Source organism: Clarias gariepinus, chromosome 26, assembly GCF_024256425.1.
Source record: "Clarias gariepinus isolate MV-2021 ecotype Netherlands chromosome 26, CGAR_prim_01v2, whole genome shotgun sequence".
Lineage (NCBI taxonomy): Eukaryota > Metazoa > Chordata > Actinopteri > Siluriformes > Clariidae > Clarias > Clarias gariepinus.
In genome coordinates, this window is record NC_071125.1 from 1,412,181 (window position 1) to 1,436,195 (window position 24,015).

Below are 24,015 nucleotides of genomic sequence, written 5' to 3' on the forward strand. Positions count from 1 at the left end.
TTAATTAGTTAAGTGTTACACGATCTAAAACAACATTTAATTGGGATATTTATAAAATTATGACACTGATAGACTTGCAGTACAAATCGGATCAGCATCCAGGCGTTGTGTCTCGGGGGTCCCTGGAGATTCCCATGTCTAATAATAAGAAATGTAATAGTAATAATAATTATTAAGAAAGTGCTCCAATCAGAAGCCAGTTAGGACAGTCCGAAAGTTTAGCTAATTAGTTTCACACACACACACACACACAGAGGGAGAGAGAGAGGGAGAGAGGTGCGCGCGCCTCTGAGGGACAGGAGATCTCCTTTAAACCCCGCGACACGCCTCCGGCATCTGCGGGTCGCTGTACAGATGTGAAGAGGTGTTCACACACACACACACACACACACACACACAGTCGGGGCCGTCGCGCTCCCTCCCACTCCGTTATCGCTCTCCGTGTTTTATGTCTGCGTCACAACAAGTCGCGGGAGAGAGAGAGAGAGAGAGAGAGAGGTGGAGATGATGGCGTCTCTGGCGGGCTGCACTGTCTCTGACAGCCGCGTTTAAGAACATCAAAGAGGGAAAAAAAGATAAAAAGAACAGAACAGAATGACGAAACGGCGCTCGCGCAGGACGGCCGGCGGCGACACAGACGGACGGACCGAGCGCGCGACCGCTCACTGACGCGTCCAGGTGGTGGTGGTGTGTGTGTGTGTGTGTGTGTTTGGGGGGGCTTATAATTAATTGTGTGTGCGTCCATCATAAATCCGACAGTAATTGCGAGGCGCGGCGGAAACATCACAGCGGGAAGAAGAAGAAGAAGAAGAAGGTCGGACGCGATTCATGCTCGGTGACCCCGCGCGACTTTCCAGGTTACCACCAGAACAACCCCCCCCCCCCCCCCTTTTTTTTTTTTGATTAATTAATTGGTACACAGTGTGCATGCATCCAGAGTTGCATGCATGGATCAGAGCACGGATCATGGATTGCATGCATTCATGATCTTTTTTCCCCCCTTTCTTTTCTCTTTTATTAATCTGCATGTTGATGATAATACTGATGCGTTATGACGGCTGTGTGAGCCGAGTGCACTACAATAGGCTGTTGCATAAGGATGAATGCATTTGATCATGTGTGCCACTGCATAGCTGATTGCCTCAGTGCAGCTGCCTCAGTGCTGAATGATGCTGATCATTCAAACACCGTCCTGTCGCCATGCACGCGTCTCTCTTTCTCTCTCTCTCCCTCTCTCTCTGAGGCAGTTTAGTACTCTAGACTCTCAGAGCTCAAGTGCACAACTTTACTCCAGTTTGCTGGGCTCCACAAAACTTCTCAGCAATGCCCTCAGGTGTGCTTGAGCTGAGAAACTGCACACTTTTTATTCTTTTTTTTTTTTTTTTTTTTGGGAGGTCCTGTGGCTCTGAGTGTGCACTTCTCTGTGAAGAATAAAAAAACATCTCAACCGGCGTTCTTACAGACTATCGCTATCGGATGTACCGCTGTAACCTGTATACAGGGTCGTGGTTGAGGGCAATCCCAGGAGACTTAGAGACAAGGCGGGGCAATCCATATTAGAGCACACACACACACACTCATTCACACACTATCGGCAATTTGGGAACGCCTAATTAGTGGACTGTGCGAGTAAACCCACCAAGCATGGGGAGAACATGCAAACTCCACGCACAGCACATAGACCCCCCGAGGAGGGAATCGAATCCTGACCCTGGAGGTGCAAGGTGACAGTGGTAACCACTAAGCTGTCCAAGGAGAGTTTTTAAAAACGAAATAAAATTTCGTAAAAGTGTCCATCATCATTAACTTATCCTGTTAATGAGCACTGCTGAGTCCCGGACTCCCCTGATTCGATTGGTCAGAAGGTGTTGATTAATTTTCTAGAGCCGCAGCTCTGACAGTAATCACAGGTTTATGTGAATATTAATGCACCGTTTCTAATATCTTATCGTTTCTATAGTAACAGCTCATTCACAGGGACTTGTGGAGCAAATGCTCCACTAATAATAAACAGATTAAAAATAATCAGTGGTGTGGGGAAAATTCGCCGTAAGGAGTTTCTCCCCTTCTCCAGTCCACTATCCGGTTCATGCATGGGTTCGGAGTTCCTGTCCCGTTCCAAAACTGACATCTGACGCTCTAAGCTGGTGGGAAGAGTGACCTTTATTTCTCTCATTTTGGAAAATGTAAACTGAAAATAATGCAAAGTCAATTTCTGGATTTAAACAAATACAATTTTTATTTTGCTGTTTCTGGTCATATTATCTGATAAGTTAGATACCAATCAGCGTCTCCTCTTAGAGACAACTCCTTCCGTTGTATAAAGCCGTCCAAGAAGAGTGATATTTAGCAACTGGTCCTATTTAAGCTGAGCATTCCTGTGTCCATCACATATTGAATCCTAATGAATATAAAGTGTGTTGGAGCCTGGACTCTCGCCTCTGAAGCGTGATCTGATGCCAAAACTTACACCACTGCTTTTGTCATCACTTTCCTAAGATTTAATGACATTTCCTGTAATTCCCAATTTAAGAATTATGGATGTCCCAATCCGGGGTGAATACTTCATCACACGTTCGTCAAGCACTTTGAGCAACATTTAAAATAAAGAATAGGTGAAAGCTGTTAATATTTAGGAAATAAAGTTTGTTATTTGTTAATAAAGTTCTTTTGTCTACAGGGTGGAATCTGATAGCGTGTATTTAAGTAAGAATATGATAAAGTATCATGAAAGCACCAACACCCTGGACGTTTGTTCTTCTCGTTTTAATACAACTTGGATATTAGTGTACACTTCAGGGCTTCATTTGTGACAGAACCCCAACTCCCAAATGGACCTCCTTGAACCTTGCTCTAAGGGCCTCCCCTAGACTGTGTGTGCTGACCTGCCTGTGTCCATGTCCTCACTCAGGATGGGCGTGGTCACTGAAGGAGAAGACGTCTTAGCAAGATGGAGCGATGGACTTTTATACCTCGGCAACGTCAAAAGAGTGAGTTTCTTCATCCTTAACGGTTGTATCCTGTTCTATCCTGTTATCGCGTACAGTATTAAACCCCGCTCTCTTACTCAGGTAGACGTCGTCAAACAGTGCTGTTTGGTCAGATTCGAGGATAATTCAGAGTTCTGGGTCCTCAGGAAAGACATTCAGTCATGTAAGTCATGAAACTTCACGTGCTGGAACCGGCTCTTTTTCCCCCAATTCCACTGAATTTAGTTTGCAAAACTAAAAAGTAAATACTGTACTGTATTGCAGATACACATTTTTTAGGATGAAAATAAAAACTTAGCACGTTTTTTATTTTAAAATTTTCTCCTGAAGAGAGATTACATTTTTCTCCATCCTGGCTGTGATAAATTTATGACTTCACAGTCTTTCACCAGTTTGTTAATGTGATCATATGCACAACAAGAGGTGTAATCTTTGGGTGGTTACATTGCGTAATTATCATAATGTAGTGCCTGAGAACTAAAAGGAGCTTTCTAGGAATTGTATTGTATTTAAGCAAATTAGTTTAAAAAAGAAAAATGCAAAAAAAAAAAAGGGAAAGGAACTTGTTTACTTGCGTAGGGAATAGATACAGAAACACGTCTTATAGTAGGAATTCTACATTTCTATTACTGTATATAAGTTGATTATTCTTCTATAACAGCATGTCCTAAGGTGATTTAATCCTCATATACTACAGCAAAAAGCCAAACAACAACACCCTCTTGGTTTTTTAACAATGCTTTGAATAACTTTTTTCCCCTTTAATTGATAATTAATTTTGTGAAGAATGTTTCACTTCCTGTCTCCTTAACATGTGGTTAAACACAAAATTACAGTTTCACCTTAAAGTATTTCAAAGCTCTGATACTGGAGACTCCTTCCCTAAATGTTAGATGAACCCATTTCTTCTTATACTAGTACTAATTACTTTACTGTTGGTATCGGGTTTTTAGTCTAGAAACATTAATATTAAATTAATAACAGACGAGCTGCTGTGATAGACTAAAACCTTCGGAAGGTATAAGGCGTCCAGTCGGAAGGTATAAGGCGTCCAGTCGGAAGGTATAAGGCGTCCAGTCGGAACTGTAGTTCCCCGGAGTGACACATCCTACTTTACTTTTCTCTCTCTCTCTTTCTCTCTCTCTCTGTCTCTCTCTCTCTCTCTCTCTCGTCAGTCTCAGCCAGTGGAGAGGAAGTGTGTTGTGTCTGCGACGGTCCTCCTCTTAAAGAGCCACTCGTAATCTGTCTGAAATGCCGCCACTGTAAGCAAACATTGTTTTTTTTTTCTTTAAATATGAATATTTATTAATATCTTGGTATTTAAAAGATGAAAACATGACAGGATCCATCAGTGTGTCATCATTTCGTATTATTAAATCTCATTTCCAGTTAGTTACTGTAGATGCTGAATAATACACTTGAGTTTAAGGGGTAAATATTGATCGGCACGGAGTTTCGAGGAAAACTTAGCTGTGGTGTCTATGCAAATTAACTCTACTTTATATACTTTCCCCCTTTAATTTGATGTCATTCATATTAACATATCCACTAATTCCCAGTTTATTACTTTTCTATTTGTCATGTAAAAAAATCGAAATTATTTTTGCTCTAATGTTAACACAATTCCACACTTAGAGACGGTTGAAAGTTAAGTGATCTCTACAGTGAGCGTCTTGTGAGGGCTGTGAGTTTTGCTTAGAGATTGTATCGATCAGAAAATAAAGGCTGGTCAGTTTTTGAATTATTTATTAATTACTACATACTACAGCTGTAAATATTTAGTGTCCTTTAAAACGTTATGGGCTTAGAAATTGGAGAACATAAAGGTTCCTCAAGGGTTGCATTTGTTGTTTGATTAGGCGACCTAATGCTTTTTAAAATGCAAAGCTTAACAGCTTAAATTGTTTAAATGTTCTTGTTATTGAAACTGATGATCAGAAAATGCATTCGGTTAAAATAACTGCTTAACTCATACTTGTGAGAATAAAGAAACGTCTATAATACCTGATAAATAAATGTTTTATTGTAAATTAGGAGTGAATCATCACAGTAAAAAATAAAAATTTAGATCATGTCAATCATCTTTCAGATTTTTTTGTCTACTCTTAAACTGTAGTAAAAAATGTCACAAATAGCTTTATTGTGTTTTTTTTTTTACACTTTTTATTTTAATCACACATTTGAAAGTTAGCAACTTTGAAAAATCTCCACCCAATTCCCAAACACATGATGTAACATCTCTCTGAACAGGTTGTTCCCTGATGTATATGTCAAGCTATGATTTATTGAGATATACTTGCAAATTTCTTTAAAAACTCCGTATAGATCACGCTCAGTAAATAAAATAAAAAAAGTTTTTACGTGGCCCATATTAATGAAATTTTACATGGTAATGCCTATGCCTATTGAAAAGAATATTGCAAAATAAAAATTTCTAAATGATATTAAATATTGGAATTCTGATAGATTTTGTACTCAAAATTTGAATAAAAATGTGTTTTTCTTGACCAAACAAAATATATGATATTCCCATAAAACCGTCTTTTTCTTAAGCATCTTTATGTTAAAATAATATATATTAAAAAAGAAAAGATACAAAAATATTTACATTTATACATATTTAATTGGATAAACCTGTTTGCATACATGAATGAAAATTTAAGGAAAAATTATTCTGATTGAAAAATATTTTTGAAATATGAGAATATCAACCACCCACTGGCAAGAAATAATTGATATTTATTATAATCATTATTATTATTATTATTATTATTTGCTTGTAGTGTTTTTATATGTTTTACCGTTTTGTTCTATGGGTGTACAAACTTTTGCACTCAACTTCAAATGACTCAAAAGGAAGATTTTATTCCCGTTTCAGGTTATCATGCTCAGTGCCATACTCCGGCCATCGACCCTGAGATGGACAGCGACACCTGGATCTGTCGCCAGTGCGTCTTTGCCGTCGCCACCAAGGTGGAGTTTGGGATTTGCTCCATTTTGTAGCTCACAGAACCGAAAAGAAAATTCCTGTCACGTTTCAGCTTTAAAGCTAATTTAACTTGTGGATGTCTATGAATTACTAATGCATCTCTGCATGTTTTGAGGCAGCTTGTGATGGCTGCGAGTTCTTTAATCTGTCCATCATTACTTGCATTTCACACTCACACACATTTCACACTTAGAATTCTTACTCACGTGACCTCCGCTCCCAAAAATATAACAACTCTCTGTCTGAACCGTTCCTTTACCAAATTCAGTCTGAATCCGAGCTCCACTTCCATTTCTCCGATTGTAGTTGATGACTTTACTGTACCAGCATGCCCTTGTTGCAGCTTGCACATGACACGATGTTGGCCGTGTGCTGTGTTTCATCACAGAGGGGCGGAGCCTTAAAACGAGGACGCTTCGCTCGACTCATGCAGTTGATGAAGATGAGGCTGCCCTATCAGCTTTCCACTCTGGACTGGGACGCTCAGCATCTGACCAATCAGCAGCAGTGTTACTGCTACTGCGCCGGACCAGGAGAGTGAGTCCACACCTAGACATGTGACGTACGATTCAAAAACGTGACATGGGGAATACATTTGAGTGGAAACTTTTGAAATTTGAAATACTAGTTGGGAAACTGTTATGGAATCATAATGTGGGTAAGCCAATCAGGTTGAATATGCAAATTACAAGAAAGATATACAAAGATATACTTATTAAAATGAGTTTTTTTGCTGCTTGTAACCTTAATCAACACAATACTTTAAGATGTTAGCAACACAATCGAAAACATACCGGTTGGTGTAAACCTAGTTTAGCGTTCATAATATGTAAAATGTACTTGTAAGCTGCTAGCCTAGCATATCTGACCCCTAAAAAAAGGCAAGTACACTATAAAACCTGAACCGTCAAAGGTGATTGGACAGATCAATTGTTCCTGCAGGAAATTTAAAACAAGTTTGTCTCATACTGTATGGTTTAATAACAAGCAGGAATGTGAATATAAGAGATAAAACATGGGTGCGAGGTGAGGGCTTGTAAAATACCTGAACTGAGAGCCCAGTGTGATGCACTTAAATCAAAATGTTGAGGAAAAGCGATGTCATGACAGATTTATTAATCTACTTTAAAATAATCTACTAATGCGCTACTGTCCAATAGACCAATAGATATTAATTAGAAAAGATAAAGTGAATATTTTTACTTGCTGAAATAACAGCGCTGAAGTGGTATAAGTGAATTTTAACACGTTTTAAGACAAAACTCCATCTTTATCCTTTGATCTACTTTTTCCATTTCTCATCTGTGATTCACTCTCCGATTACCGAACAGGGAGTGTATTTGTCTGAGCACCAAAGAAGGACAACTTAGTGTAAACAAGGCGTAAGATACTCAACCTTACAGAATGGGATTTCTTTGTATTAATAAGTTAGACAGAGAGTTCTGCTGTACAGAGAGACACACAGACATGGACGTGGGCTTCAACCTCAAATAATAATCATAATAATAATTATAATAATAATATCACTGATGACATTAAAGATCATCAGATCATTTTTTGGCTTATTTTAAGTAAAATGATGAATACTAGTCGTATGCGTTTTGTTGTGTCATGAGGTGGAACCTGAAGATGCTGCAGTGTGGCAGTTGTGGCCAGTGGTTCCACGAAGCCTGCACTCAGTGCCTGACCAAACCTCTGCTCTACGGGGACAGGTTAGCATCGTCTTAGCATCATCATTACACACGTGCACACATTTTTTTTTTTTTTTTTTACATTTTGGCCTTTTTTTCTTTTTTCTTTTAGGTTTTATCACTTTCAGTGTTCAGTATGTACGAATGGACCAGAGACCATTCAGAGACTTCCAATGACCTGGTAAGCTCCTCAATCTCAATCTTCCTTCAACCTGATATGAATGAACAAATTATCACTAATGTTTTCTTTTTTTTTGTTTCGTAAGTGTTACCGTTTTGTGATTTTGTTCCACGTATCCAGGGTAGATTTGGCTCATTTGGTGCTGTATCATCTGTCCCTGTGCTGCAAGAGGAAATACTTTGATTTTGATCATGAAATAATGGCCTTCACCAACGAGAACTGGGATTCGTTGCTGTTAGGCACGGTAACGTGAACATCTCCAGCATATACGCATATTTATTATACACTATATTTTATGGCCTATATGAGATGATTCTTTTTTGTTGTTGTTGCCCCATACGTAGGACATTACTGCATGCATAATATTCACTGTCGGTTCATGAGCTGATTATCACCGGCAGCTTCCCTCAATCACACACTGCTTTTGCGGCGTCTGCTTCTGATCGGCTCAAAAATGTCTGACTCTGGTGCAGGTGGTTCCCGTGTTCATATGAGCCTCCTGATCATTTCCCATCGAATGATTTTTCAGGTCTTATCCTGGTCCCACATGGTGACAGTCCTCTGAGGATTTAAAATATCTGTAATTGTTTCATTTATTTTATAAAATTTATTAATTCTGTACTGAAATATAATTACAGTATATATTCAAAGACTGTTAAAGTAACATTATATGTACACAAACATAAAAAAAGCATTCTATACTCACCGCAAGATTGCACACTAACCGCAAGATCCCACTAGTAGCAGCATGGATTTATGGACGTTCCGCAAAATTAGAGAAAGATGCGGAAACTTGTGTTTGCGCACAGGTAGTGGGCGAATGTAGGATGGATTCACAGGTAGAATGAATTTATAGAACACCGGCTGTAGGGCTGCATCTAACAATTATTTTGATAATCGATTAGTTGGGCGATTATGTTTTTGATTAATCGATTAATCGGATAAAACCTAACCGCTTCTTTAATTTGATATTTCGCTTATAACTATATTAAAAAAAAGGGTATTATTTATGTATAAAAATAAACTTTTAAAAATGCAAAAGCCACATATAGAGTTTAATAATCTTTAATTTTGACATTTTAAACCTTAAATGAAATTTAGTATATAATATATACAGTATATATATATATAGTTAAAAAATACACTGATATATTCAGTTGATAAAATATAAACAGCTAAAATAATGTAATTTTGTATAATAAAATTATGTATGCATAAGTATAACCACAGTAAATTAGTGGACTAAAAAAAAAACTGTAGAAATGTAAAAAGCTAATAGTCACAAATGTACTGTTTTTTGCATTCGCTGAAAACCACAACAATCACTAAATGTAATATTCTACTGTTATTCGCACCGTGTAAATTAAGCTAATCTAAAGTAGCGCCAATTAACTAATCACTATTGCTCATGAGGTGATTGCGCAATGTGATGCTAGCGAGTAGCCCGTGAACAGATCTAGCGTTAGCAAACAGTTTAAACTAAAAGCACTTTAACTTTTACATGATGAAGAGATACAGTTTTTACTGACCCTGCTGACGTTTCGCCATCCGTAACACCAACACGTTTTCTGTTTAAGTGTTCGTGCATGACATGCCATGAAAGCTCGATCTTGCATAGCGTGCAGGTTACCATCTTCTTAGAGGCGTTTAATGTAAATCACTCCCATACCTTGGAGGACTCGGGGCGCGCGCTTTTTCTTGCAGACGCTTCTGTAACCTCCATTGCACAAGCGGCTGTGTATCTGTGTGTATTTGTGCATCTTGTGGTCGCGCGCCTCAGTGACGTGAGCAGCCCAACTAATCGATAACGGCATTCGTTGACAACGAATTTCATTATCGATAATTATCGATTTTATCGATTAGTAGTTGCAGCCCTAACCGGCTGAAGACCTGATTGGTCAAATGGAGTCATGTGATCAATGTTGCTGCGTCTGATTGGTGAAACAATTTGTTCAAGTCATGCGGTAGATCCAGCGGCGGAATGTGTAGAATAAATGGTTAGAAAAGTAACGAGTCGAGTGTAGCCGAATGTAGCGGAGTAAGAGTAGTGTTTCTTCTTCATAAATCTACTCGAATAAAAGTAAAAAGTATGCTGCAGTAAAACTACTCATAGAAGTGCCTTTGTTTTTCAAAAAGTTACTAAAGTAAATGTAACGGAGTAAGTGTGACCCTTACTACCCACCTCTGGCTGTAATATACGACTAATCAGAGTGCAGATATTTAATGAACGAGACATGAGGGTAGAAATTATACGATCCATAATGTACAGCTGTGAGAAACGAGAATCATCACGATTGTCAAAAAAACATGATTTAAGCATTCAGGATAAACACATGAATTGATTTAGCACGGTGTGTAGAAGCTACCATCATCGACATTTTAAAAAATGGCTTATAGTCGTAAAAATACAGTCTCTGGCCAAAAAAATTAGGTCGCAAACTCTAATATTTCCCTTGACCACATTTAGCTTCTGTTAGTGGGGATCAGTTAACGTGTAAAAAAAATCTTGAAAAATGTCGTGTGTTGGTGATTCAGTACATTCAGGTGGTCAGCTGACTTCATTTTATTGCCACATAACGTTACTGAGTCTCGACCTGAGTGACAGATCAACCCCAGATCATAACACCGTCTCCAGAGGCTTGTACAGTGGACACTATGCATGATGGGTGATTGATAGATAAATAGATACTTTATTGATCCAGAAGGAAATTTCCAACATCCAGCAGCAAGGATAGACTAATAAACATATAGTAACAATTACAGATCGTTACTCATGTATAGTGTAATAAAAATAAAATAAAAAATACATGGAAGACGACCATACTACAGCAGCAATTACAAAAATAAAAAAAAAGCATAATATAGATATAAGAATATATACAGTATGTACTGTACACTACTGTTCAAAGGTTTGGGGTCACTTTCAAATTTCTTTGTTTTTGTTTAGTGATTTATTTTCTACATTCTACAACAATACTGGGGATTTCAAAACTATAAAATAACAAATATGGAATTAGGTAATTACGTAACAACAAGAAAAACAACAGTTAGTTGTTGTTTTAAGACACAGAGATCAGCCTTTCTGTAATAGTTCTTGCAAGAACAGTTTTGTCAAGTGCATTTGCTAAATCCGTCAAGCACCATAATGAAACTGGTTCTCATGAAGGCCGTCCCAGGAGGGCGAGACCAAAACCTACCTCTGCCTCAGCCGAGAAGTTCATTTAGAGTTATCAGCCTGAAAAATGACCAATTAACAGCACCTCAGATTAGAGGCATTATGAAGTCTTTACAGAGCAGAAGTAGCAGAAACATCTCACCATTAACTGTTCAAAGGAGAATAATGCATTTTTTGGACGCCTTCAGCATTCCTTTACAATGTAGAAAGAAATAAAAATCAGGAACCATCATGGAGTTAGAAAGTCACCCCAAACTTTTGAACAATAGTGTATATGAGAATAAATATAAGAATATATATAAAGAGATTGAAATATGAAATATGTGCAAATATCGCTAAGTGAGGATGCGTACAGTATTAGTGAATAGACGACTGAAAATGGAGATGTGCAGTGAGTTCTCGCCACTGAAAGTGACAGCAGTGCCAAAGTGCATGGTGCGAGACTGAGGGTGTGCAGGTCAATGGTACAAGAGCACGGGAGAAGTAGATAAATAAATAAATAAATATGACTGTGAACAGCGAGTGTGTTATGAGGTACAGCAGCATGTTTAACTGAGGAAGTGTACTGTTAGACGTACCTTCTGACCAAGAATTCCAATCACAACCCCAGGCACCGTAATGAGGAGTTAAATGTACGCAACGCAAGGCCCTGGGAACCAAGTATTTCCTGAGTCCAAAGTCTTCAGAGCAGCTTTGCGTTAGATGTCTGCCACTGAAGATGCTTTTCTGCTTGGCAAAAGTCCCAGAGGGTGACTGGTGCTGGACACGATGGACAGCATTTTGTTCAAGGTCCTCCTTTTCAGCAATAGATCCAGTGGATCCAGTTTAAGCCAACCACTGATTCTGAGCTCCTGACCAGCTCCTCCCCAACACACCACAGCACAGGAAGGCCACCACTGATTGATAGAACATCTGCAGAAGTTTCCAAAAGTGCTCAGTTGCATCCAGAAGAACATCCAGCCATGACTCTTCATGCGCTTCCCTTCTCACCCTGACGCGCCCATCGCTCTGGAATAGGCTCAATATGGACTCATCAGGTCACATGACCTTTTTCCATTTGCTCCAGAGTCCAGTCTTTATGCTCCCTCGCAAACGTAAGCCTTTTTTTCTGATGAGTCTTAACAATTGATAAGTGGTTTCCACACAGCTGTTTAGTTCCTGCAAGTTCTCATCACATTGTGTGTGTATGCAAATGCGCTTACTTTCACCATTAAACATAGCTCTGATTTCTTCTCTCAGTTTTATATGATGCAACTTCACCAATTGTTTTAGTGATCTCCATTCACGACTTTTCCTTCCATGTGGATGCCAGTTCAGCACTTGATTGGCATCAAAAAGTTCTTAACCCAACTTATTGTTGTTTTTGCTTGATGCGGGTTGAAAAGGTGACTTTAAAACTTTTTTCCCCAGGGAAGAGTATTATACTGTATACAAATGTGAGATACATTTAAATCGATTATCTTTAATCTTTTATATCGAGACTTTTCATATAATCTAATCCAGGTCTAGATGAATTTCAGGTACAAGCTTTTCATTTAATTTATGTATATGTGACATTTTTCTCCGTCTTCTTAGCTGTCAGATACGCCCAAGCAGGACCGCTGTCACAATCTGCTCAATGCATTGAATTCCCACAAGGACAGGTGAGACGCTGCTTAATGGCAATGAGAATAAACTGACAATATCCGTGCGGTTTTTATGCAGCCTGGAAAGCAAACGAGAATTTTTTCGTGACGTGATTTAGACTCCAAACATGTCAACCCTGCTGCTGTAAACATTTTAACTCTCATTAACTCTAAAGGTTCGTGTCGGGGAAAGAGATCAAGAAGAAGAAGTGTCTCTTTGGCCTACAAGTGCGAGCTCCGCCGCCGCTGTCATCCGATTCCTCACCCCTCATCACCGAGCAGCCCATCAACATCACGCACCGCAAAAGGTCAGCGCAAAGGTCACGCCGGCCTTCTGTCTCACACACACTCACACGTGCACACACGCACGCACTCACACAAACACACTGCAGTAGATCTAATTAGGTTTGGATACTAAACTTTAACCTGGCTTTGGATTTCAATTCTGAAATAATCAGATGTTTCTAAAATCTAAAATGTAAATTATTGAAGTTTCTAGTGCAGTTTCACATATTTAGCAAAAAGATATGGTCAAAGAACAAGACAATGAGCTTGTTGGAATGTTTTTCTTACTTTATCGCTAAAGATGTAACAAAAGACTCATAATGTATGATACAATATTTACTGATACAGTGTTACCTTGGCATACGAACGGCCGATCAAACATATTTTTGCCGTTAGAACCGAAATTTTGCAAGACATTAGCCTTGAAATATGAAGCATTTTCGGCATACGACTGAACCAAACCGAACCGAACGCTGGCTGAGTCGCGCATACGTTCGGGAGCCAATCGAAACTTGTTTACGTCAGTGGAAAGCCAAGCGAAGCAAGTTATATATATTATATAATATTTACACTACTCACAATAAGTTAGGGATATTGTTATTTACATGCATGCTTTTCCTATTTGCTCAGAATTTGAATGAAATAAGTAAAAGTTCCCTTTGATATGACTAATAATGTATGAGAAGAAACACCATTTTCATTAGTTTAATATTTATGACCCCCAAAATGTAGACAATAACAGGGTTAGCCCCAAATAACAAACACTGACAATGTCAGTAGCGGGTGTTTCCACCATTTGCCGCGATGACAGCTGGACAGCGACGTCTCATGCTCCTCACTAGCCTCATGATGTTGTTCTGAGGCAATGCGTTCCACTCCTCCACAAGTGCTACACGCAGTTCTGCCAGGTCACGTTGGGGTGGGGTACGATCATCCAGTCTCCGCTTCAACTGGTCCCAGACGTGTTCTATGGGATTCAGGTCAGGGGACATTGATGGTCATACCATATGAGGAACTCCAACTTCCTGAAGTCGAGCTGTGACAATCCTGCCACAATGTGGTGGAGCATTATCATCTATGAACAGAAAGTCGGAGGTGTGCTGGTGGAATTGGGGGATGCTGATGGGTTCTACAGTATGATGTCTCTGGGGTAAGAACGTGCAGTAACTAAAACATGTACAATAACCCAGTCTGTTTTGCGCTGACTGGTGATGCCTGCCCAGACTGGTGCACCTCCTCCACAAAAGCAAACCCTGGGAACCATGTTGACCTCAGCGTATCGCTCACCTCGCTTTCTCCAACAACGCTGACGACAATCATTTCTGTGCAGAGGACGGTAGACCACTGCTGCATTGTCCAGGTCACATGGTCTTGTGCCCACTGCAAATGTTCACGGCGATGTCTTGGTGTCAGTGGAGTCACCTGCAACGGTTGGAGCGGTGGAGTCGGTTGCGAATGGTTTGTCTGGAAACCCTAGTAGCCCTCGCATTCCCCTCAGGCCTGCAGCTGTGTGGCATAACGATGTCTAAGTGCATAGGTTCTTAGGTACTGGTCATCGTTGCGGTCTGTCACTCATGGGGCTCCACTCCTGGGTCTGTCATGAACTCTGCCAGTAGTTCTGTGTCTTGATGCAAGTCTGCTGGTGACACTTTAAGACACACCAAGTTCACGAGCAACATCTGACCGCCTGCCACCGACCCGAAGGCGCACCATGGCCAGGTGGCGCCACTCGTCCGTTAAGTGACATCGTGTGTTCATGGCTGTTTGAATGATGAACTTGAAAAGACTTACTGACAATACCAGCTTTTTATGCCCGCAGAATGTTAAAATTGATGCCACATTGAAAAAGCTTGTCTTATGGGATTGGCCCCAATATAAGGCACACCTGTACACAATGAGACCATTACATGGAAAACACAAAATGAGGTGTCACCCCAATACAACCGTCTCCCTAAGTGAAACGAACACCGTATGCATGACATCCACTAAGTCTCTCACTATATCCCGAACTTATTGTGAGTAGTGTATAATATTATAATATTTTTTATAATATATATTTAGTAAAGACATGTGTGGCAAGAATGTTAGCAAGGACGGTAGCAAGAAGAAAATGAAGCCGCTTTCGGTTTGGGTTTTAAAGCAGCCGGTGCCAAGAGGAATCATAAATTAAGGCTAAGTGAGGTTTAATGTCTATTTATGTCATATTTTACTTCATTTACATCTTTTCTAAATGTTTTCATTGTTTTTATATGCAAAAATGGGATTGTAGTTTTGGGAATCATCTGCATGGATTATCTGCATTTATATTATTTCCTAAAAGGGAAAATGCGTATTGCAATACAAACTTTCACAGTAACAACTCGTCTCTGGACGCATTCAGTTTGCAATTCAATAAAATCTCTCTTCAATATATAAAGAGGGTTTTGGAGACATCTTTTGTTTGATATTTCTCAATAGTATTATGGATCGCTACTCTTCAGCAGGATGTATCTGCATTTCCATATTTCATTGTTTTTGTTTTCTTTTCAATATAAAGTAAAAAAATGTATTTTCTTTTTATTGCAAATCCAAAGGGGTGTAAACTTTTGCGCAGCCATATTTATTATCCTTTCTGATCTGATCTTTTCTTTAACTTCTTTATAAAAGATGCCCGATCAAGGTTCCTTAACAAGGTTCCTTCCTTGTGTTGTCATGTGTGTCATCTGGTCCGCAGTCCGCTGTCACTGCCGTGCCAGAGACGACCGGTGGGCTCCGAGTCTCGCAAATCAAAGCGGCGCATCACAGAGACACTTCAGCAGGTCAGCGCTTCTGTCCCGAACGTCCACCTACACTGGAAATGAGCTCCAGTCTTGATTCATTTTCTATAACTGCAGCTCTGACAGTAGTACAGCTGCAAATCACAGATTTATATTAATATAATATTGTTTCTATAGTAACAGCTCATTCCTATGGATTTGTGCAGCAGATGCTTCACATAAGCAGGTTAAAATATAGTTCACTGTGTGTATCCTGTAAGGAGAACTGTGTTTATTTAATACTTGCTGTAATCGTGGTGCAATCTCTCAGCATAGGAATAATACAAATTATAGCAATAATAATAAGAATAACTTACTGTTAAGCGTTAAGTAGTTTACTGAAGGGTGGGGTCCAGTATTGTATCTATTGGAGCGTACAATGTAGTCATTTAGATTGCAGGGTGGGGTTTAGTACTGTATGTATTGATGCATACTATTTAGTAGTTTAGTGTGCAGGGTGGGATTTAGCCCTGGATTTAATATCTATTAGAGCATACTATTTAGTAGTTTAGTGCACAGGATGGGATTTAGTATATATTCGAGCACACTATTTAGTAGTTAAGTGCATAGGGTAAGATTTAGTATCTACTGTATTAGAGCACACTATTCGGTAGTTTAGTGCGCAGAATAATTTAGTAGTTTAGTGCGCAGGGTGAGATTTAGGCCTGTATTTAATATCTATTAAAGCATACTATTCAGTTGCTTAGTGCACAGGGTGAGATTTAGTACAGTATATATTAGAGCACACTGTTTAGTAGTTAAGTGCGCAAAGTGGGATTACTGTAAGTATGTATTAGAACACACTATTTAGTAGTTAAGTGCGCATGGTGGCATTAAGCTATGGATTAAGTATCTATTAGAGAACACTATCTAGTAGTTTAGTGCGCAGGTTAAACTAGTATTTTAGTGCGCAGGGTGAGATTCAGTCGTGGATTTAGTATCTATTAGAGCACATTATTTAGTAGTGTAGAGCGCAGGGTTGGATTTCATATCTATTAGAGCACTCTATTTGGTAGTTAAGTGCGCAGGGTGAGATTTAGCCCTGGATTTAATATCTATTAGAGCATACTATTTAGTAGTTTAGTGCACAGGATGGGATTTAGTATATATTCGAGCACACTATTTAGTAGTTTAGTGCACAGGGTAAGATTTAGTATCTATTAGAGCACACTGTTTAGTAGTTTAGTGCACAGGGTGAGATTTAGTATCTATTAGAGCACACTATCTAGTAGTTAAGTGCGCATGGTGGCATTTAGCTATGGATTTAGTATCTATTAGAGCATACTATTTAGTAGTTTAGTGCACAGGATGGGATTTAGTATACATTCAAGCACACTATTTAGTAGTTAAGTGCGTAGGGTAAGATTTAGTATCTATTAGAGCACACTATTCGGTAGTTTAGTGCGCAGAATAATTGAGTAGTTTAGTGCGCAGGGTGAGATTTAGCCCTGGATTTAATATCTGTTAGAGCATACTATTTAGTAGTTTAGTGCACAGGGTGAGATTTAGTACAGTATATATTAGAGCACACTGTTTAGTAGTTAAGTGCGCAAAGTGGGATTTAGTATGTATTAGAGCACACTATGTAGTAGTTAAGTGCGCATGGTGGCATTTAGCTATGGATTTAGTATATATTAGAGAAAACTATCTAGTAGTTTAGTGCGCAGTTTAAACTAGTATTTTAGTGCGCAGGGTGAGATTCAGTCGTGGATTTAGTATCTATTAGAGCGCACTATTTAGTAGTGTAGAGCGCAGGGTTGGATTTATTATCCATTAGCGCACTCTATTCTGGGATTTATTCCAGACCTACTTTACAGTGATATATAATTCGACTGATATATAGTTCAGTCAGGTGGTGCTGAAACACACAGTTTAAAAGTGGTGGTCTGTGTTTTTAGCACTATGTTCACAGAACAGTTAAATCATCTGCATGGACGAGAGGACAGGAAGGTGAGCCACAATACCACATCTGTTTATCAGCAGCAATCCACATTCTGTGTGGTAGGTAATACAGAAACCCTCGACTTTGATGACTTCTTATCTGCCCGCGTGTCGGTGGAGATGCTGCATCATGCTGCTATTGTCAAACGAATTTTAAGGAAAGAAAACGCACCGAAGAGAAAATGTCACCATTTGGATTCTGCATGGGTGCTGAACAACTTACGCCAAGCTCGAACACATTCATGATCGCCAACCACGCACACGCTTTCAGCTCTGGTTTAAAGATCTAAGACTTATCGAGCGTCTCAGGCTTATCTAATCTGCAAGATTAGATTCTTTTTTAATCCATATCATTGTGTTTGAAATCATTCACTGGGTGTGCACAGATGTGAGGCTGGATTAGCATGCTGACTCATAAGTATGTGCACCTTTAGTCGTTTTCAGGGATTAGCAAACATTCCAAATAATGTGAAGATCAGTAATATTTATAACTGATAAAGTGATAATAGTAATAAAATAGATATAAGTTATAGAATAAGTAAATTTGCTTTGATACGTTAAGAGCTTGTACTTTCTACATATTACGATGTAGTATTAGCAATGTAGCAATGTATTAGCATCGACTTTTTATTTAAGAATTTATGAATTATCATGAACTTTTGAAAAGACATCCTTATTTTCTTTAAGATACTTGACTTAAAAAGTTAGCTTTTCTATGCTAGCTAACAGTTAGCTTGCTTGCACTGTAGTGTTTACAGATATGTTTGGGCTACAGTATAATTTAATTACAAGTTTTAAACATATTACAAGAAACTTCTATACACTTTGATTCATTGAAAGGAAACATACAGTACGATACTAACGTAGCTAGCTTGCTAGCCTGTATTAAGTTTCTCATTAGCTAACTGCTAGCAGAGAAATGATAGCATAAGGTATGTTTTCCTCTGTGGTGGATTAAGAAAAAAAAAAAGTGAAGTGATTCTGACCGCTTTGTCTCGTCTCCAGCCATGTCCACCAGCGAACCAGATCAATCTAGTGCCCTGCTGTCACGGCTGTGTGAACGGCGCGAGCGTCTACAACTCCCGGAAATCCGAGGAGGAATTAGCGCTGGGGTTGGTATTGACGATCAGTCAGTTAGATTGATAAATAAATAAATAAATAAACTAAATAAATGTTGTATCTTGAGATACTCAGCACAATTTACAGGATATTTTGAATTGTATCAGTTACTGATTTGATTCAATTCGATGTGGAAACTTGAACCAAACTCTACACGCTAATCATAAATGGTGGGAGATTTTTAAGTGTTTTTTTTTTTTTTTTTTAATAAACAGGTCACCTCCTAAGAGAATGTTCTCTCTCTATCACCCGTCGTATAACGGATCTCAGGGTCTGCCTCGAACGCTGCATCACTACAGGTCTGTGATGGTTTGATTTCATTCTTGTCGTGTCTCTGCCCCCCTTGGACGTCATCAACCTGTTTCCTGATTGTGTATCCAGATGTTCTGTTTTAAAATCCTTGAGTAGTTTGTCTGAGCCTTTAGGTCTTGTAATTATGACGTGAACACGCTTAACACCACCACAACTTCGTAATTATTACTTGGGAACAATGAGGGCTGACTTTTTGAGCTCGGAGCTGTGTCAGTAGTAAAAACCCAACAACGGCACTCAATATGAATGTGACGTTGGTAGAAATGATCATTCTTTCCCTTGAGTGAGGTGGAATAATCTTCTTGTCATTGGTGTCAAAAAAATAAACACTTTGTCTCGTGTTATCCATTTTACCCACCAAAATCTGTTAAATACACGGCATGTCCTACTCAATACCTCCAAACTCGTACTTCTGAGAAGGACTTAAACCAGCATCTGCTACAGTACAGTATGCTTTCCTATTCATTTGTTTTGGCAGCTCTCTGTTTTTTTTGTATGTAATCAGTTTATATATTTAAAAGGTAATGGGATTTTCAGTATCCTTTATTTATAAGTAAACTTTTAACATTAAAGCCTGTCATGATGTAAGTACAGCAGATACTGGGCTAAGGTTGGAGAAAAACAAACAAACACGGACAAATGACAAAGTGATGATGAAACCAGTGGGCAGCCTCATCATCTTCTCATCATCTATACTGCTTTATCATGTATACAGGGTTGCGATGGTCCTGGCGTCTATACCAGGAGACTTAGGGCATGAGTTGGGGTACACCCTGGGCAGGGTGCCAATCCATCGCAGGACACACACAAATTAGATGTTTACAGCCAGGTACAAAAAAAAAGGTTTTGGTCTTCATAGCTAGATAGATTTCCCATTTATGACATCTGTACAAAGGTAAATTGTTATGTAATTTAAATTATATTATAATTAAAGCTCAAGCGGCACAGATCCGTGCCGGCAACGCAGCATAATAACGCAGCATAGGTCAATGATGATTGCGTTAACGGGAGGCTTCGGACTTTAAACTGTACATTTGGATTTTTGGATATGTCAGGTAGAACAAAATTTATAATTACTTTTATAATGGGTAAATTTTATTGCTACTGGAATATGGGAGTGACGTCTTAAAATTAGCATATTATTATTATGATTTGTTTGGTCACAGAAAAAAACAAAAACAATAAAAACATGTAATCACGTGTATCTGTGCTATTTCTTTGACACATTTAGCTAATTTTTTGCCCTATCCAGTTCGATTCCCGGGTGATGCTGTAACCTCTCGCAGCCGGAGGTCTAGAGAGAGCTGATTGGCCGAGCTCTCTCAGAGGGGAGGTACTTCGTGCTCCCACATTAATCATGGCTCTACAGCCAATCAGGGGCATCTGTGAGCTCACGCAAGCAGAAGGAGCGGATAGCGCTGTCCTCCGAGTGTGTTACTCCGCCCCCAATGGTGTGTGAGCGAGCAGTTCGAAAAGATGCGGTCGGCTGGGGTCACGAGGAAACACGTGATAGTCTTCGGCCCTCCCGACTAAGTGGTAGTAGTAGCCTTGATGTGGGAGCCCCCTGGTGACGAGGAGGAATTGGCTACGACTAAATTAGGGAGAAAATCGAAGAAAAACGCCCCAAAAAGTAAATTTGAGTAGTCGGTTAAAATCAACTAAAATTTACAGTTTGTTTTACACAGTCTATAGTTGAAACTTAATAAGTGAAGATAAGGAATACTTAGATAATATTGAATACTTAGTGGAACGTATTTAATGATTAATATTGCTATTATGCTGCAAAATTTTGGGATGTTCCCTGGTACACAGTGTGATGTCTTACTGTAATACAGTGAAGGCAAACAGTCTTTAATAACCAATGCAGTTAGTTAATACGAGCTAGTTACTTTAGCTAGTTATTTTTATAAAAGCACTAGCAGAATACTGTATGTCTGAATGTTCGGTAAAGTTAAATAAATGCATAAAGGAGTGATGGTCAGGGGTGCACATACTTTTGGCTATATAGTGTACTGTACCTTACAATTTTTTCAAATTAGTTTTAAGCCATCAGAATTATTTGTTTTGTAAGACAATGACCATTAAAATTAATTTTTTGTATTTAAATTTATTATATGTTTTGTATTTATATTTATATTTATTTTATTTCCCACAGTGCCGAGGACCCTTGTCGGCTTCCCGCGCCCTGTCTCCCCTTTTCCATGTCGTCTAGTCAGCCACCAGGGCAGAGGTTTGAACAGTGCCCATCTCTGTTCCTGCGCGACGTCGCCCCCTACCCCAACGGCGTGAACTTGGAAGGGCACACGGCAGCGCGAGGCTGGGGCGGAGGCGAGGCCGTGAGGATCCTGGCCAGGCGCATTACGCCGGACGGAAAGGTCCAGTACCTGGTGGAGTGGGGAAATGTCCGAGTTTATTAGAAAGGGAACACGGGAAAACTTCAGAAGTTACAGCCGATAAACGACACGGATCCAGGTGGAGGCTGGACAGCAACTTGATTCTGTCAGGTTAAACTGTCAGAAATCATCCCTCTCTCCTTTCCACGGTGTCTCCTATACTTCGAATACTGTTAGAAAACACCTTTAGAATGCCTTGAACTTTACTATCCTGATTTGTATCATATATAATATACCAGATACTGTATATTCATGCTAATGACACGTCTTTCTCATGTTAATGGGATTTCTTTCGTCCAAAATCAGAGAATTAAGGTGAGTTTCTAAATTATGACGGGTGTTCAAGTCAAACCGGGACTTGTGATGAAATGGTGTATGGTTATGGTGTAAACGTGATTGAAATTTACGGAAGTCTTACACAAGCACGGTACAGTGATGAAACTCCCACTCGCAGTAAAAAAAATCAACTTTTGAATGGTGCAAACATTTTAAAGAAGGTCGTATGTTCATGAGTGATGATCCCGGGCCAGGTGGCTCAGGATCCACTGCAGACGTTCCCGTGAAACATTTAGTGAGTGGAACGCCTGATCTTTCAGACATGGCTCCGGTGTACTGAGAAAACTTTCTACCTTGATGGTGTCCAGGCCGCAGTGAAACACTGGGATAAGTGCATTAGCGTAGGAGGGGATTATATAGAGAAATAAAAGGAGTCTTTCCTCTCAGAACTGCTTTTCTGTCATTCTGCACAATCAAAAGTCCCAGTTTGACTTGAACACCAGTATGCCAGTATTTGTGACAATACCGCAAGAGTACAGAAAGGCATCCTGGATCAATTCTCATGATATAAGTTACAATGATTTACCTCTTATTATGCAATTTTATTTTTATATAATTGATAATGAGTTTATTTTGCACATCTCGAGATCATCTGAAATGCCCTGTAGCACTTCTCGTTTTATTCTCTTTTTATTCAGATTTATTATTTTGGGGTTAGATATATGTAAGTTTATAAATGCGCATATTAGAAGTGCACTATTTTGTTTGACAGCAGGTTCATGGTGAGGAACAGCAGATGTTAAACATTTACAGTAAATGCACAAGAATTTTATGACAGAAACTTTTCTCTGATGTTTTAAAGCCCATAAATAACCAGGACAAATAAAATTAGAGGACAAATTATTCATGTCATTCTTGTTATCTCAAGCCTTTAGGTAAAAATATTTAAATAGTTTATTACTTTGGGTTTTAAATATTATTTCCATAAATATGTGTACTAAATAAAATGTAACAGTTTTAAAAAAAAAAAAAAAACTAAAATTACTTTTAGGATGTACGTATTAGTTACTGATCACTAGTGCTGAATTTTTACTTTCATTTGAAGTTTAAATGGCTTTATATAGTTTTTTTAATGTCAATTTTATTAATTTTATTAATGTAAGTTTGACCATATATGGTTAATAAACTTTTTTTTTAATTAAAAAGAAGTAGCTGTATATAGATAATTATTTTAATTTACTATTAATTTATAATTAATTTTATCATTTTCTATTATATAATTTATTATTTTTTACTTGTATTTATTATGTTTTATTTAAATGACCACATATTAATTGATTCATGTAATAATTTAAGTGTTTTATTTATTTATTTATTTATTTATTTATTATTTCAAATGATTTTATGCTGCAACATGCCTGGGTATTTCCTCACTAAATATTTCCTTAGAAATGCTTCGAACAAAAACAACTAAAATAGATCAGGAATGTAAAAAGTATTAACATTAAAGCTTGAGGAAACAGAGCAGTTCCAGATCGCTGTGATACATCAGACACAGATTGTCGACAGAATAACAGGAAACTAAACGAAAAGAACAGATCATCATTAGTAGATCAAATTAATGCTTTTTTTTGTTAGTTTTTTTTTTCGATCGTGATAAATGTGTGAAATATTTTAATGTCACATACAGAAAAATCAATTCAGGGTAAACTCAAGGGACAAAACTCGTGGACTGTACTTCTTTTCCTTAATTATTCATTTTTGTTGGAAGTGTGTACAGTACTGTGTACAGGTTGATGTAATAATGTAATAAAAAGTGGCTCATCACATTGTAGGAGGAATCGAAACGAGTAGCCGTTCCTCATCCAACTCCTCCGTCCGTCCCCTACCTGGGACTGTTCAGAGATCTTTGTGAAGTAAACAGCTGTGAAGAATAAAAAGAATTGAAAACAATATAATGTGTTGCATTATTTTACGCGTTAGAATTAAATTAGGGGCAAATTAAAATTAGGTTACTGATCCGAAGGTTGTGTGTTTAAGCCCCAGCACATCCAGGTTGGCATTGAGCAAAGCTCGTAACCGCAACTGCTCCAGGGGGCGCTGTATCCTTGCTGATTTTAGCTTCTTAACTGGGATATACAAAAAGATAATTTCACTGTGCTGTAATGTCTGTACTAATTACAAATCATTTAAATTTTAAAGGCATGGAGGGAAAACATTTATTTATATACAGTATTTAAGGC

The 24,015-nt window shown here is 38.6% G+C and overlaps 1 protein-coding gene across 1 annotated transcript; it reads left to right on the top strand.

The window, feature by feature from the left end:
• Positions 1–514: 514 nt before the first annotated feature.
• Positions 515–22,750, top strand: phf1 (PHD finger protein 1). The gene is made up of 15 exons (XM_053487503.1): positions 515–857; positions 2,912–2,990; positions 3,072–3,153; positions 4,166–4,252; positions 5,869–5,963; positions 6,368–6,516; positions 7,596–7,691; positions 7,783–7,851; positions 7,972–8,095; positions 12,602–12,669; positions 12,828–12,959; positions 15,650–15,734; positions 18,678–18,784; positions 19,007–19,090; positions 21,259–22,750. Exons 1-15 carry the CDS (start codon positions 829–831, stop codon positions 21,518–21,520), a joined length of 1,548 nt encoding a protein of 515 aa, XP_053343478.1. The 5' UTR covers positions 515–828; the 3' UTR covers positions 21,521–22,750.
• Positions 22,751–24,015: the final 1,265 nt, after the last annotated feature.

Coding starts and splice junctions, on each gene's coding strand:
- phf1 (XM_053487503.1), top strand. CDS start 829: ATGCTCGGTGACCCCGCGCGACTTTCCAG. Junction 8,096..12,601: donor ATTCGTTGCTGTTAGGCACG/GTAACGTGAACA, acceptor CCGTCTTCTTAG/CTGTCAGATACGCCCAAGCA. Junction 19,091..21,258: donor CGAACGCTGCATCACTACAG/GTCTGTGATGGT, acceptor TATTTCCCACAG/TGCCGAGGACCCTTGTCGGC.